This window comes from Glycine max, chromosome 6 (assembly GCF_000004515.6).
Source record: "Glycine max cultivar Williams 82 chromosome 6, Glycine_max_v4.0, whole genome shotgun sequence".
Lineage (NCBI taxonomy): Eukaryota > Viridiplantae > Streptophyta > Magnoliopsida > Fabales > Fabaceae > Glycine > Glycine max.
In genome coordinates, this window is record NC_038242.2 from 5,377,474 (window position 1) to 5,392,623 (window position 15,150).

The following is a 15,150-nucleotide window of genomic DNA, read 5'->3' on the forward strand; positions in this document are numbered from 1 at the left end:
TAACCAAACAGGAGTAAAACACCTCATAATGATTAATTTTAAATCCTCAAATCCACGTAAAAAAATGTCAATAATACAACCCCAAAGACACATTGTAGCATACACAAATACCATTAACTAAGTAAAATGATCCACAGACCCACAATTCCTACTCAAATTGATCATCATCGTCGTCAGGAAGGGGCTGACTAGCAGCTGCAAGAAGCTCAGCCTCGTGCCTGCAAAAGCCACCATAAAAGGAACAATTCAATTGACTATAACAACTACTTTCAGTCTGATATAGATATGCTGTTTAAAGAAACTAAAATAACACAACAGTCTAAAAACCCATCACATATCTTGATTGTGGCAAAAGACCATTCACTGTTGGAACATCTTTAAATTCAAAATGCAATTCTATAATCTCTGTTTTTATCATGCTGGAAGCCCAGACTAAAAAGTAAGGTTGCTGGATAAATAGCTAATTCGGTTGATGACAGGTAACTTACTGTTGTTGTGCAGCTAAATCAATTTGAACTTCTGGTGGAGCCAATGCAGGAGATTCTACAAAGTGCAAGTTAGCATCGCTGAAAAATAGACACGGCAAAATATGAGTTGAAATGCATTTATTAGTTGGTAATTTTCTTACTTATAATGTAATGTAGACAGTAAAAAATTAGCAGTATTGTCCCTACCCTGCAAGTTTCCTGGCCAAGTACAAAAATGGCTTTTCAAAATTGTAGTTGCTCTTAGCAGATATCTCATAGTACTGCAAATTCTTCTTCCTGTGGAAAGTAACCTGCTTTGCCTTCACTTGCCTATTCTTGACATCAACCTTGTTACCGCAAAGAACAATTGGGATGTTTTCACAGACCCTGAAAAACCAGTTGGGCAGAAAATGTCAATGATCTGATGCAAAATAATTAGAGATGAAACTGATAAACAGGTTTTGAAGAGTTGATTTACAAACCGGCAAAGATCACGGTGCCAGGTAGGGACATTTTTGTATGTTAGACGGGCAGTAACATCAAACATGATAATCGCACATTGCCCATGGATACTGCAATATAAGACAACGTGTTAAAAGCACTAGATAGGGAGCAAAACAGATGTTTAGAGTAAATAAAGATCACGAGATTTATATCATGACAAAATAAAAGCTTACAAAAACATTTCCAACAGAACAAATTAAACATCTCAACACAGTTCTCTTAAATGCTAGATTTCCCTACATATCTAACTAGTAACCAAGTCATCCCAATCTCTATTTACTCTAAACTGAGTACAAAAGCAGGTAGCCAGGTAATTTACATGCAAAAGTTCAAAACTGATTAAAAACACCAATGGAGCCATGGCCAATGAACAAGAATAGTTGTTGGCGAATAACAAATTTTACATTTAACACCCGAGCAGAAGCTGTGATTGTAAAATCATGTATGTGAGAGTTAGCACAATTGATAAAAGAAATCAAAATCTTTGGCTTCTCCTCATCACAGAGACGCACATGACATACTGATTAACAAACAAAGATTTTGTCTCCTAAATACAAAAAATACTTACTAATATCCATCTCTGAGGCCACCAAACTTCTCTTGCCCAGCAGTATCCCAACAATAGAAGCGAATCTTTCCACAGTTCGTGAAAAAATCCAACGGATGAACCTCCACACCAATGGTCGCTGATTCAGATTAAGCATAATCGACAAAAGAATGAGATAAACCCAAATAAAAGATTAATAATAATAAAATAATAGAGAAAGAATCTCACGTTCATATTTCTTCTCGAATTCACCAGTGAGATGCCTCTTCACGAAGGTTGTCTTTCCTGCAAATCGTTTAACACGAAATAAATAAATAATAATAGTTAAATTCATACTCCCTGATGTGTATGACGGTGCCGAAATGTTTTGGATTATAGAATAACCTAGATCGTTACGAGAACCGGACAAGACGAATTGGGAAATAACCCTAACCCTAACCCTAAAGTAGATCACGAAAAAGGGAGAAAAAGAGGAAATTCACCTGTGCCACCGTCGCCGACGATGACAAGCTTGAAGCTGGGGTAATCGACGGTTTGCTGATTGGGCAAAGCCTGCGACGCAAAACAAAGGAACCAAATGAGAGAATGGAATGAATGTGGAGAGAAAATGGAAGAGCAGAGAGAGAGAGAGAGATCAATAGCATACCATGTTTTGTGTAGGGGAGAAAGAAAGAGCGAACGGTGAAGAAAGTGATATGTATTAAGAGAGATTGGAAAGAAATGAAGCCAAGGGTTTATAAAAGTTCGTGTTTGTTTCTAGAGAGAGCCACTCTTAGCGTTAACCTCACGCACCTCTTCCACCTGGACTTTGCTTTTTCACTTTTAAATGGGCCTGCAAACATAATTACACGGACAGCCCAAACTAGCAATTACCACATATAAATATCTTTTTGATAAAATCATTTTTTTTTGTTTTGTTGGCCAGTGTCTTATTCATTTTTTTTTGTCAACGAATAATTTAATTTCTGAAATTTTAATTTCTTGTCACTTTAGTCTTTTGAATTTAATGAAATTAAAAAATTTCTTTGAAGCTTTAATTTATTTTGTTCAAGTTCTTAAATTTACTTACTATCATTTGTTTAATTTTTATACACTATTAATAGAAAAATATATCATCAACTAATTAAAAAATAACGTTGATATGACTCTTATATATGTTATTGTTAATAAAATCATCATACACAATAAATTGTAATTAGATAACAATACATAAGCTATTTATTCATCTTTTAAACGTGTTAAATAATTTACGTGATTTCAAACATCTGCTAAATGGATGGCCAAAAACTCATACTTATAACTAAATTTCATTTATTAAAATCTCTTAATGAAAAGTTAAATGATATCCATTTGTTAACGAGCCAGCGCTGAGTAATAAGAATAGGCTAAATAGCTATAACTCAATATCTCTATTTAGGTTCTTAATTAGGTCTCACATGTATATACATTATTTATTTTTACCTTTTTTCAAAAGAACTACCTCCTCAAAAGTCAAAAGCATCGATGCTAAAAGTTGAAACTCAATACTGATACCAATGTCGTTGCATTCCTGATACTAGGGGGGAACCAATTATCTTGTCTCAAATACTGGGCAGAATCTGCCGATAAAGTAGATCTAAGGTATTCATACTCACAAGTACTAACTCACTTTGAAACTATTTAAATGCCATAATTACATATAAAATCAATTACTATTTTTTTTACGATGAACATTTCAAATTTATTTTGTTTTTGTATAAATATGTTACAATTTTTTTAGGATAAAGACAAAACATACACACACCAGTTTTTTGACCGAGGTACACACTCTCTTACGTCCAAATTCTCAAACTACACCTATTTTAAATATAAGTCTCAATCTGCACCAGTTTTACTTGGTTCACGGAAGTCGGGTTTGGCCACCCCGACTTCCCTTACTGATGTTTTTTATTTTTAATTTTTTTATAAATTAAAATATTATTAAAATTAAATATTATACCATATAAAATTATTTTTAATTGATTTTAAAATTATTTATTTATTAAATTAATTTTTGAAGGATTGATTAAATTAATTTTATTATTAAAAAATGATATTATTAAATTTAATTATTTTTTTTACATTATTTAATTTATTTAAGATATTTTTGGTTGAATATTTGTTTTAAAATTTGAATTTTGCATAATAATATATTTATTTTAGTAAAAATTTAAAATTTAATTATTTTATTAAATATAATTAGTTTGTTTATGTTATTAGATTTAATTAAAAATGATAAAATTAAAGTTTTTAACAATTTATTTATAGAAGAATATTATACTGCAAATATTTAAACAATGACATTTGACTAAAGAAAAACTTAGAATGAGGATATATTAGGATAATTTTAATGCGACTTAAAACGGGACGACCTTTTAGCGTCCTCTTTTAATTGAATATGAGATAAGAAATTGAAAAATGATGAAGACGTGCTAAAGGTATTAGCATAATCCAACTAATGGGAACGAGTCTGCACAATAGTTATTTTAGCAAACCAGTAATCCAAATAGAAGAAGACATGTATCATGCACAACATATTTCATATCATCATTAGTTTTGTCATATTTATATTGTAATTATAATTTTTAATATACTACTGTCGACTATCATCTTAATTACTACAATTTAAAATTTTATCTATTTATAAAACAGATGTATCAATTCTCTTTTTGCAGTATTTTTTTAATTTATATTAATATTATTAACTAATTTTATTATTTTTTAATTATAAGAACATAAAAAAAAATCAACAAAACATAAATTTAATTACAAAATTACATATAACGTAAATAAAAAATTATACTATAATTTTATCCAATTTTTATATTTTTCTTTATATGTATATTTCTCTTTAAAAAATTATAAAATAATCCTTCAAAAATTAATTTAATAAATAAATAATTTTATATAATATATTATTTAATTTTAATAATGTTTTAATTTATATAAAAATTAAAAAAAAAACATCAGCAAGGGAAGTCGGGGTGACCAAACCCGACTTCCCTAACCAACCAAAATAAGTGTAGGTTGGAAATTATATTTAAAATAGGTGTAATTTGAGAATTTAGAGGTGAGATATTTAATTGAGTTCTTCAGATGTCAAATAAGTTCTTAAACTTAACTAATTTGTTATTTTAGTCCTTAAATATTATTACTTAATTACACTTTCTTTTTATAATTTTGGATAATTGTTTATACTAACACGATTTTTCTTATTCAATAATGCACAACTTCAATCAGCACAAAAAAAAGTTTAATTTACAATTTTTGTGCTGAAAATTAAATAAGTTATTGTAAATTATTCAGCCCTGTATCGCGATACATCTTTCCACTAAAAAAATTTATAAGTTAATCGTGAACGTGAACAAATGGTCCAAGTCATCCATAGTAGAGACTGATATGGTATTCTAAAAAATCAACTCATTTCAAAACCAATAAAAATAATTAAAAAACTAATAAAACTGATGTTAAGGTAGAGTTCATCCAAGAATTAATCTAAAAGATAAAAACTTATAAAAATATCCTAAAATATCACAAAAGAGCCTTCCTAATCAGATAGTAACAACCCCAAAAAAATTGATTTTAAACTCCCAATTACTTTCAAAATCATTGATTATCCTAATAATCCAACACAAGATACTTTAAAAACCCACACACAAGATAAAAAAAAAAATATTTTGAGCGGAAGGTTTTTTTAGAATTATTTTACTTGTTTAACAGTTCCAGTTTTGCCAATAATCATGGTTCCTTAATTTTCTTTTTCTAAATAATCAGACTTTTTAGCTTTAAAGCTACTGTAATTTTTTTTTTACAGAATTACAATTTAATTTATTAGAACCTCAAAAAATTAATTACTAATTAATTAGATCTAAATAACTTTATTAATTTTCAAAGAATCTGACTCATTATGAAGCTAAATCTAATTCTAAGTTACTCCCCCACTGTCAAGTGACTTATAAAACTAATCCCATAAAACTTCAAAACAATTTCACAAAATATTAGTTTAAATAAATATTATAGAAACCGACCATGTTGAGAGATAAACTGTGTCAAAACTCAAAAGGAACAAACTCTCCTTTTTCTCATCTGTATTATCCAGTTTTATCTTTAAAAAAAAATAACTCTACCCTCCAGCGGCTAACCCCACCTCGCACACTTCGAATGGTATATTAATTTAATTAAAAGACCCAAAACATTGTTGAAAAAACCAATCCTCTCATCTTTTTAACGTTCATGGATATATAGTAAAATGAGATTTTAAACTTAAGCAACAAATCTGATCATAATTGATTCAGATCCTCGAATTCACATCCAAAAATGTCAACACTACAACCCCCAACAGCACATACGGTAGCATACAAATACCAACACTCAGGAAGACAGTCCACAAACACTCAAGCCCTCTACTCAAAAGATTCATCATCATCGTCAGGAAGGGGCTGACTAGCAGCTGCAAGAAGCTCAGCCTCGTGCCTGCATTCGCAACCAACAAAAAAATTATTGTTAATTTAATATAAAAATTCTCAACTGAAGAATAACAAATGAAACAAATAAGGGATTTTGTTGACTTCATTTCAAAGAAACTAAAACACTAATATGACCTTCTGAGAAACTAAAACAAGTTAACATTAGAAAACAGTTTGAACTTTAAAATTCAACTATGAAATCTACAATCCATGTTTTTATCCTGCTGTTGAAGAAATAATTAATTCAGGTCAAGGAAGATAGCTTACTGTTGCTGTGCAGCTAAATCAATTTGAACTTCTGGTGGAGCCAATGCAGGAGATTCTACGAAGTGCAAGTTAGGATCACTGCAAAATTGACACAAGTAGCAAAAAAATAAGTCGAATGTATTTAAAAGTTTGATGTGTTCTTACTTCTGATTCCTATATAGGAATTAAAAAGTATAAACTAGTGGTAGCTACCCTGCAAGTTTCCTGGCCAAATATAAGAATGGCTTTTCAAAGTTGTAGTTGCTCTTAGCTGAAATCTCATAGTACTGCAAATTCTTCTTCCTGTGGAATGTAACCTGCTTTGCCTTAACTTGCCTGTTCTTGACATCAACCTTGTTACCGCAAAGAACAATTGGGATGTTCTCACAGACCCTGAAGAATCATGTGAGCAAATATTTCCCATGTCACAAAACAACATGATGCCAAATAATTTGAGACAAAACATTCAAAATGTTTTCAAGGACTTCAATTTACAAACCTGCAAAGATCACGGTGCCAGGTGGGAACATTTTTGTATGTTAGCCGGGCAGTAACATCAAACATGATAATAGCACATTGTCCATGGATACTGCAACATAAAACCCCATTTTACGAGCATTAGGAGTTTGCATCACGACATAATAAATAAAAAGCTTGCAGAGATTTCCATTGAAACAAATTATAGTTTTCATTAGAATTTTAGATATCCAACAAAGTCATCCTAACAGAAATAAAGACTAAGATGCAAATAACTGATATGCAATCTACAACACTAACTCTGACACTGATAAGACATAGTGAATCAAACAGGTACAAGCCTATAATTGCTAACAAAGAAACGAATCCTACAATTAAACACAATCTGATACTCAGTTACACTTGTAGCCGATTGTTCACTAAAAAAAATGACTTACTAGTATCCATCTCTGAGGCCACCAAATTTCTCCTGTCCAGCAGTATCCCAGCAGTAAAATCGAATCTTTCCACAGTTTGTGAAAAAATCCAATGGGTGAACCTCCACACCGATGGTTGCTGTTTTGGACAAACAAAAATGGAGAGAAAGAATAAGTTATAGGTGGAACAATATGAACAACGTTAACCTAAATTTAATTAATTTAGGAATGATTCTTACGCTCATATTTCTTCTCGAATTCTCCGGTGAGATGCCTTTTCACAAAGGTTGTCTTTCCTGCAAAATGTTAAATACACCATAAATCTCATATGCCAAGGTATAGCAACCTAGATCGTTTATAAAAGAAATAAAAAAATAGCTCTTTATTTTAATAGCCCGAAATAAGAAGAAAAACTGACCTGTGCCACCATCGCCGACGATAACGAGTTTGAAACTAGGGTAATCCACGGTTTGCTGGTTGGGCAAAGCCTGCAACGAAAGAGATCAAGAATAAATCGAAGGCCAACATAAAACCGAAAAGGGAAATGTTGAAAGCAGAGAGCTATAACATACCATGGAATGAAGAGAATAGCGATGCTGCGTTAGGTTTGAAGAGAATGGAAAGTGAGAGAGTACACAAGGAAGCGAGGGTTTATATTGGGAGGGTTTCAAGTTCCGTATTTTGAATGAACGCGTTAACCTAACGCAGCTATATCCACCCTTTGATTACGCTCACTTCTCAATTTGAATTTCAACTGGGCTCGGCCCAACCTTAGCCCAAACTTCCACATTATTTTGTTTATTTTATGGTCTAATATTATAGTGCGAAATATACATTCATGGAGTCCCTGTGAGAGCGAGAGTCTTGGATGGATAATATCCTAAAAATGAGTTGTCGGACAAAATAAATAAAATATTGTCACGTCAATGAAATATTAAATATTATTTTTTCTCACATTTTTTTTTCTGTTTGTACACACGAGAAGGACGAAGTCCTCGGAAACCTTCACGGCCTCACCATCAACGACATGCGAGAATAAAAAACATTGATTGCAAATAAATGTGCTATTTTTTTTGTTTTCTATAATTTAATTTGAAGACTTATTAAAAGCTTAAATATGTTTTCAATCTTATCAATTCTTGGACAAATATCATTTCTCTATTTTTAATCCTATAATTTGAAAAGTTTGTTTTAGACACTCTGCTCAAACTTAACAACCACCGTTACAAATTTTGAGCTACCATTTTTTATATCAATTTTTGCAATTATTGATCGATTTTATCAGATTAAAAATGGTTTTTTTGGTAAACATTGATTGGGGCATTTTACTATAGAGCATTCCGGGGTGGGTCTTCAACGAGTGTTTCTTGAGTATAAAATGATTATTGTTTTGATTTGTGGAAAACTCTCAAGAATTGCTTAGTATCCATATGCTCCTACTTTGAATTGCTTTATTAATATTGCTGTAAATTGAATTTCTAATGTTTATTGTCTATTGAACCATTCCAACATCTTCCCTCTCTCTATATATCCTTGGTGAGTTTATAAATTGTTTTGCGAAAAAAGTTTTGAATGAACCCAATATATCCCTTTTAAAGTTTAATTGACCATCAGGATAACAAAGCATTATGGAACCCCGCAATTCACCTCACAAGTCACCAACATGATGATTTATATTTAAAAATAAAATGAAAAATCAAAGTGAATGGGATATTATGAAAGAAATCCAAACATAATAATTGGAGTGATTAACACTTGCTTTCTATTAATTCCTGTGTTCGGATAAGGAATTTAAATTGGAGAAATTAATTTTCAAACCACACGTGTCACGTTTCGTCGTTGATAGTGATAGTGGCTCCGCCGTCACTCCTTCTCCTTTTTTTCCGCCTTGCTCCTCTGCTGTCATCAAAGTGTTGTGTACAGCGGTGGCGCTATCGTTCGCTCCACCGCCAATGCTCTGAGGTCCATCACCATTCATCCAAGGACCTCCTCCTCTTTGCATCTCATTCTCCAGTGACATCTACCAATGTTATGCAAGTATATTAGAGATTAAGCTTCCCTTCTTTCTTCAAGTTCAACTAATCCACATCTAAATGCAGTGTCCAAAATGTGTGTACTGGTGTGAGAAAATTTTGGGTGGAAAAATTTAAGGTGTGATATACACATAGTTATTCTGTGTTAAAAAAATGCGTTGTGAGAAAATAAATGGAAGACTTAGGAGTGATTTTGAGTATTTGCTTTGTTTGGTGTTGTAAACACTGCAGGTTCCACCATGTTCTATTTTCTTCCTATGTTTATTTAATACAAAACGAGTGTATTATCAAGGCATGGATTGCAACACATAATTTTGCTTCCAACAATATACTACAAAGTAATAAAAAAAAATCTCAGTAAGTAATATTTTCTGAAGGAGATTATTTTTAATGGGTAAAAAAAAAACCTAGTAATACATTGACGTTAAGCTAGATAAATCTCCAGAAACCACATGACGTTATAACGTAACCGTTTACCAGAAAATAAAGGCCATCGACGCCAATGGAATGTATCCGCAATGTTTTCGACATTGTTCACTGAATATAAAATTGACTTTCACCAAACTATCGGGACATTGTTCTACATTATTTCAATAGGAGGAATTTAAACCAATATAATCATATCATTTCTTTTTGGACGCACCAAACTCGAGAATCAAAATAGCACTTGGGCACAGCCTAGCCCCGCTGTCTCTTCAAGAGAGCCAAATAACACAAAAGCACGTACTACAGCCCTTGGCTACAAGGATATGTCAAACTATTGGGAGATTTTTTTAAGATTAAAGCAAAATGATTAAATTTCTGACACTCAAATCCGGCATCCAAAACTGTCAACATTACACCCCCCAAAATACATACTGTAGCATAAGCAGTAGCACGACTCAAAAGGCATAATTTTACTCAAAAGATTCATCATCATCGTCAGGAAGGGGCTGACTAGCAGCTGCAAGAAGCTCGGCCTCATGTCTGCAAAAGCCACGAATAAATAAATTATTTAAAGAGAACAAATGAAACAAATACGGGATTTTGTGGACTTCATTCAAAGAAACTAAAACACTAATACGCCATTCTAAGAAACTAAAACAAGGTTATCATTAGAAAACAGTTTGAACTTCAAAATGCAACTATGAATTCTACAATCTATGTTTTTATCCTGCTGTAGAAAGAATTAATTTAGGTCAAGGAAGATAGCTTACTGTTGCTGTGCAGCTAAATCAATTAGAACTTCTGGTGGAGCCAATGCTGGAGACTCCACAAAGTGCAAGTTAGGATCACTGCAAAATTTACACAAGTAGCAAAACATTAGTTAAAAATTAGATATTTAAATTTGATTTTCTCTAACCTCTTATGCAGAAACTTGTGGCTTTACCCTGCAAGTTTTCTGGCCAAATACAGGAAAGGCTTCTCAAAATTGTAGTTGCTTTTAGCTGAAATCTCATAGTACTGTAAATTCTTCTTCCTGTGGAAAGTAACCTGCTTTGCCTTCACTTGCCTGTTCTTCACATCAACCTTGTTACCGCAAAGAACAATTGGGATGTTCTCACAGACCCTGAAAAATCAGTTATACAGAAAATGTCCATCATCCGATGTAAACAACTTGCAGATAAATAATCAGTGATGAAACTGTTAAACAGATTTATGAACCGGCAAAGATCCCGATGCCAGGTAGGGACATTTTTGTAAGTTAGTCGGGCAGTAACATCAAACATGATAATGGCGCATTGCCCATGGATACTGCACAACACAAGACGCCATGTTAGAAGCACTATATAGGCAGTAAAACAGATGCATAAAGGGATATGATTGCAGACAACCCAACCAAGAATGCGAGCAAGAACCAAAATTGCATATGTGAAAACTAACAACATGCAAACAGAATAACCCAGCTCAGAGTCCTCAAACACTATTCTAAGCATTTGAACTGAAATACAAACACACTTAAATTTAAACCATTAGGTGAAAAATGGCCACAATACGTTAAAATCTTTGACTAACACATGCCTAACTATCACACTTTTTAACCTCCCCCCCCCAAAAAAAAACTATCACACTTTTTTATCGGCAAATTTTAGTGAAAGGAATTTGACCCCCCCCCCCCCCCAGCTGACTATAGATGCACACTTCTCAACTTTATAACTACAACTATTACACTTATTGCCAATTGTTCATACAGAAAAATTGAAATCATTGTGAAAAAAGGGGATTGTCAGCCAAAAAAGACTTACTAATATCCATCCCTGAGGCCACCAAACTTCTCTTGTCCGGCAGTATCCCAACAGTAGAAGCGAATCTTTCCACAGTTTGTGAAGAAATCCAATGGGTGAACCTCCACTCCAATGGTCGCTGTTTAGGACAAGCAAAATCAAGAAGACAAAATAAAACAATCGCAAACAATGATAAACATGTTAGCACAAATCCTTAAACACAAATAACAAAGAAAGAATCTTACGTTCGTATTTCTTCTCAAATTCACCGGTAAGATGCCTTTTCACGAACGTTGTCTTTCCTGTAAGTTTTCAAAATACAAAATTATAATAAAGCTCATATTCCTAAGGCTGTGCCAAAATAAAGCTCCAACCTAGATCGACACGAGAAAAACGAAAAATTACAAGCGCATCAATTAAAGAAAAGAGAAGAATCTGACCTGTACCACCGTCACCGACGATGACGAGTTTGAAACTAGGGTAATCGACGGTTTGCTGATTGGGCAAAGCCTGCAGTCGCAATAGATCGAATTCGAGTCATCAAAAGCTGCAAGAAAATTAGAAAAACAAGTGTTTGCGTTACGGAGAGAGAGCGTACCATGATTGATCGAGAGAGAGAGAGAGAGACAGAGAATTTAGAGCGGAGAGTAGAACTGTGTTGTTTCGAGGCGTTGGAGCGAGGGTTTTATAGCGGAAGGGTTTCTAGTTTGGAGCTGCGAGAGCGACCCTTCCAGCGTCAACATGACGCAGCATTCTCCACCCTTGGATTAAATGATTCAATTTCAAATTTCAAATAACCACCCACACGACCGGTTTTATTTTGGAATTAATTATAATAATTTTGGGATTTAATTATAATATAATGTCTTTAAAATAAATTTACATATATTGTTATTTGTACTAGGCAGATTCGGCGAAAGCATTGGTACCCAATAACCGGTCGAATAGATCACTTAATACTCACCCAGATAGTCTAGCTTAGATAAATCAGACAAGAAAAAAGTTATATCCGAAAAAAAAATTTATCAGGTAAGATAAAATTATATCTTACCATAAAAAAAATTAATTTTAATATATTATTAATATTTTTTATATTATTATATATAAATTTTAGAAGAATGATAATAAAAGTCTCATTTTATTATTTAATATTCTCATAAGATATTAAATATTTATAGAACGTAAACAAATATTTATAAAATATATTATAAAAAATAGAGATTAATTAGTATATACTGTCAATGTAAATTCACTTTGCACATACATCCAATTATATTTAGGCTATTAGTCATGTCAACTAACCAAGACAATTTAAAAAAAATTAAAATTATGGGAGTAACTTTGTCACATTCAGATCAATCAATCAATCGTGTATGTGTTATTTCCCTAAATTTATTACGGTTTGTTCTGCCCTTTCTTCTTCCATAAATTCTTTATGGTAAAAATTGTGTTTTTCACACTTTTATACACTACGAATTGAAATTTCAATTTAATGTTATATTGTGTTGCATTACATTTGTTGTACGCTAAGACCGTCTCAAACTTTCCACAGGTACAAATCATTTTCCCGCATTGCCATAAACTCATTACAAATTGTTTATTTCAATTTTAGGAATATAGTGAAGGAATTACAACAGTTGCCAAATGTGCTTATGGGTATCGCTCCCAAGTTTTTGTTGACAAAATTACAACAGTTGACAAAATTTTATTTTTGTTGAATGCATATATTGTGGCACTATTCATGACACATGTCATCCATATTATAGAAGAATGGTCCACAAATAGTATTTTGCTAGAGAAGTCATTAGAAGCTAATTGATACAATTCTAAAGTGAGGTCAATTAGTTTCCACATCAACATTGTGAACTTGTTGCCTAAAGAAAAAAAAAATTGCAGCTTATAAAAGTCACTTATCCTAACAACTCTCTTTGTCCTTTCCTTTGCGCAGGTATCTAAAGGAAAATATTAATCATGTGCTAAGGGGTTGCTTTTCTAGCCAAAGAGTCTAGACACTTTCTCTCTAGGAATATGGTGGATCAATTTTTTTTCTCCCAACGTCTTGACATGTGAATGAGTTGCAACATCAATATTGGAAAAAAAAAGGGTGAGAATTGAAGCCTATATTTGTTGTTGTAATTGACAATATATGGGAAGCTTGAAACAACCTTATTTTCCAAAACAAAAGTACTCATGCACAACGGCTCTGCAAGATTATTAGAGCTCGGGTGAAGGAAATTATCAAGGCTTATGACAATTTTGGCTTGGGGAAAAGTTCGACCACCAAGGCTTTTGTAAGAATGAATTGAAGCTCTAGAAACAAGTACATATTTCTTAGTCATTTAAATTTGACATTTGGACTTTTAGGATAAAATGTAAATAGTTACATCTGCATAAGGGTTCAATGACATAGCAAGCAATTTCCCCTGTCAGTATTGTGTTAATATTGCTAAATGAAATGGCTAAAAAAGTGTTATTAAAATTTTCAACGTGACACTGCTTGTTGATCCTTCTCTTCCTCATGCATAATGGGAGTCTGATGCCTTTTACTCTACAAATTAGCTATGAATTATGCAATAGATGGGAAATCACATATTTCTATGTAGTGTTTATTTGTCATGACAATTTGATCCTTTCCAGAGTGCCAATTGATAGCAAAATAAACACCCTCCACATAACCTTTGATGGTTATAAAGTGTCTCACCTATCACAAGGTGTTGTGTTAATTTCATACATTAAACTATAACTATAACAAATTGCAAATAAAATGATAATATTGTTACCTTTGAATCAACCAAACTAGCAAGAAGCTTCAATATTAGAGTTTGGAAATTGACCGTTAATAATATTACACCTGCAAAGGATGATGAGTCATACATTAAACTTAACACAATAAAAAGGAAAAACCAAAACATACATTAAACTTAACTGAGTAAAGCTTAACAGTTATGCAAAGCATGTGTAATGTGTGTTTTTTGAGCATACCTTGCTTGGTTTAAACTTGGGCGTTTACGTTTGGTGTGACCTTTCTTCTGACAATAACTACAAGTAGGGGAACTTTTTTTTGAGTAATTCCAAACCGCCTTTCATTCGCAAAGTTCGTGGATGCCTTTTTGTTGTCATAATAGGAGGATCATGCAAGGTTGTATCAGTGTTATAGACTTTTGCAATAACTTGATTTATCGGATTACGAAAGTCTTCCTTTGATTCTTCAACTTCCAATAGATCAAGTCTTCCCATTAGCTCTTGTATAACTTCAATATCATGATGTTTTTTTTACCCTGAAGTTTTTTCAGATAGTTCAAGAGATTCAACCATAACACTATTAAACAATAAAGTACTAGAAGTTTCGTTGTTGTCTTCATGGAAATCTTCACTTACCAATCCTTCTCATTCTTAGCATTATGGTTCGTTGACTTAGAATATATTGTGGAGGGAAAGAAAAAATATTTTTCTTTAGGAATACATTTAACACATGTCTACAAAAAATACCCAAAAATTCGAACATGTGACAACTACAATTTCCTTCTTTTGAAATGGCATGAAAAGTCACATAGTAGTTAGGCTTCTCTTTATAAATTTCATGAATCTTGTAAGTGAGTTCAGTGAACAATATAATCTTCTTCACAACAAATAACTAAAAACCAATAAATTCTTCTTAAATATATTCTGAACGATAATAAGTTCACATTGATGACTTTGAATTTATAAAAGTCTTCTCTCTTCTCTTGTTATAAGGCGCATCAAGAGTTTTCTCATACTGTATCACAAACTT

At 32.4% G+C, this 15,150-nt stretch overlaps 3 protein-coding genes across 3 annotated transcripts; all 3 read right to left on the reverse strand.

Moving 5' to 3' along the window:
• Nucleotides 1-2,270, reverse strand: LOC100500437 (RAN GTPase 3). The gene is made up of 8 exons (NM_001251153.2): nt 2,165-2,270; nt 2,001-2,070; nt 1,747-1,803; nt 1,540-1,657; nt 950-1,039; nt 675-854; nt 489-566; nt 1-218 (listed from the first exon to the last, which is right to left on the reverse strand). Exons 1-8 carry the CDS (start codon nt 2,165-2,167, stop codon nt 149-151), a joined length of 666 nt encoding a protein of 221 aa, NP_001238082.2. The 5' UTR covers nt 2,168-2,270; the 3' UTR covers nt 1-148.
• A 3,603-nt stretch (nt 2,271-5,873) lies between these two features.
• Nucleotides 5,874-7,769, reverse strand: LOC100305680 (uncharacterized). The gene is given in 8 exon segments (NM_001248265.2): nt 5,874-6,009; nt 6,270-6,347; nt 6,462-6,641; nt 6,748-6,837; nt 7,163-7,280; nt 7,381-7,437; nt 7,560-7,629; nt 7,714-7,769. Coding segments are annotated over 8 exon segments (666 nt in total). The 5' UTR covers nt 7,717-7,769; the 3' UTR covers nt 5,874-5,939.
• A 2,008-nt stretch (nt 7,770-9,777) lies between these two features.
• On the reverse strand, nt 9,778-12,162 carry LOC100801379 (GTP-binding nuclear protein Ran-3). Its single transcript, XM_003526374.4, has 8 exons — nt 11,977-12,162; nt 11,819-11,888; nt 11,624-11,680; nt 11,400-11,517; nt 10,819-10,908; nt 10,544-10,723; nt 10,371-10,448; nt 9,778-10,140 (listed from the first exon to the last, which is right to left on the reverse strand). Exons 1-8 carry the CDS (start codon nt 11,977-11,979, stop codon nt 10,071-10,073), a joined length of 666 nt encoding a protein of 221 aa, XP_003526422.1. The 5' UTR covers nt 11,980-12,162; the 3' UTR covers nt 9,778-10,070.
• Between the last annotated feature and the right edge of the window lie 2,988 nt (nt 12,163-15,150).

Excerpts from the sequence above, each read along its gene's own strand:
- LOC100500437 (NM_001251153.2), bottom strand. Across the intron at positions 1,804-2,000 it reads CGTCGGCGACGGTGGCACAG|GAAAGACAACCTTCGTGAAG; the intron begins GTGAATTTCCTC and ends AACGATTTGCAG. Across the intron at positions 855-949 it reads TGGCACCGTGATCTTTGCCG|GGTCTGTGAAAACATCCCAA; the intron begins GTTTGTAAATCA and ends CTGGTTTTTCAG.
- LOC100801379 (XM_003526374.4), bottom strand. Across the intron at positions 11,518-11,623 it reads ATTTGAGAAGAAATACGAAC|CGACCATTGGAGTGGAGGTT; the intron begins GTAAGATTCTTT and ends TGTCCTAAACAG. Across the intron at positions 10,449-10,543 it reads TTGGCCAGAAAACTTGCAGG|TGATCCTAACTTGCACTTTG; the intron begins GTAAAGCCACAA and ends TAAATTTTGCAG.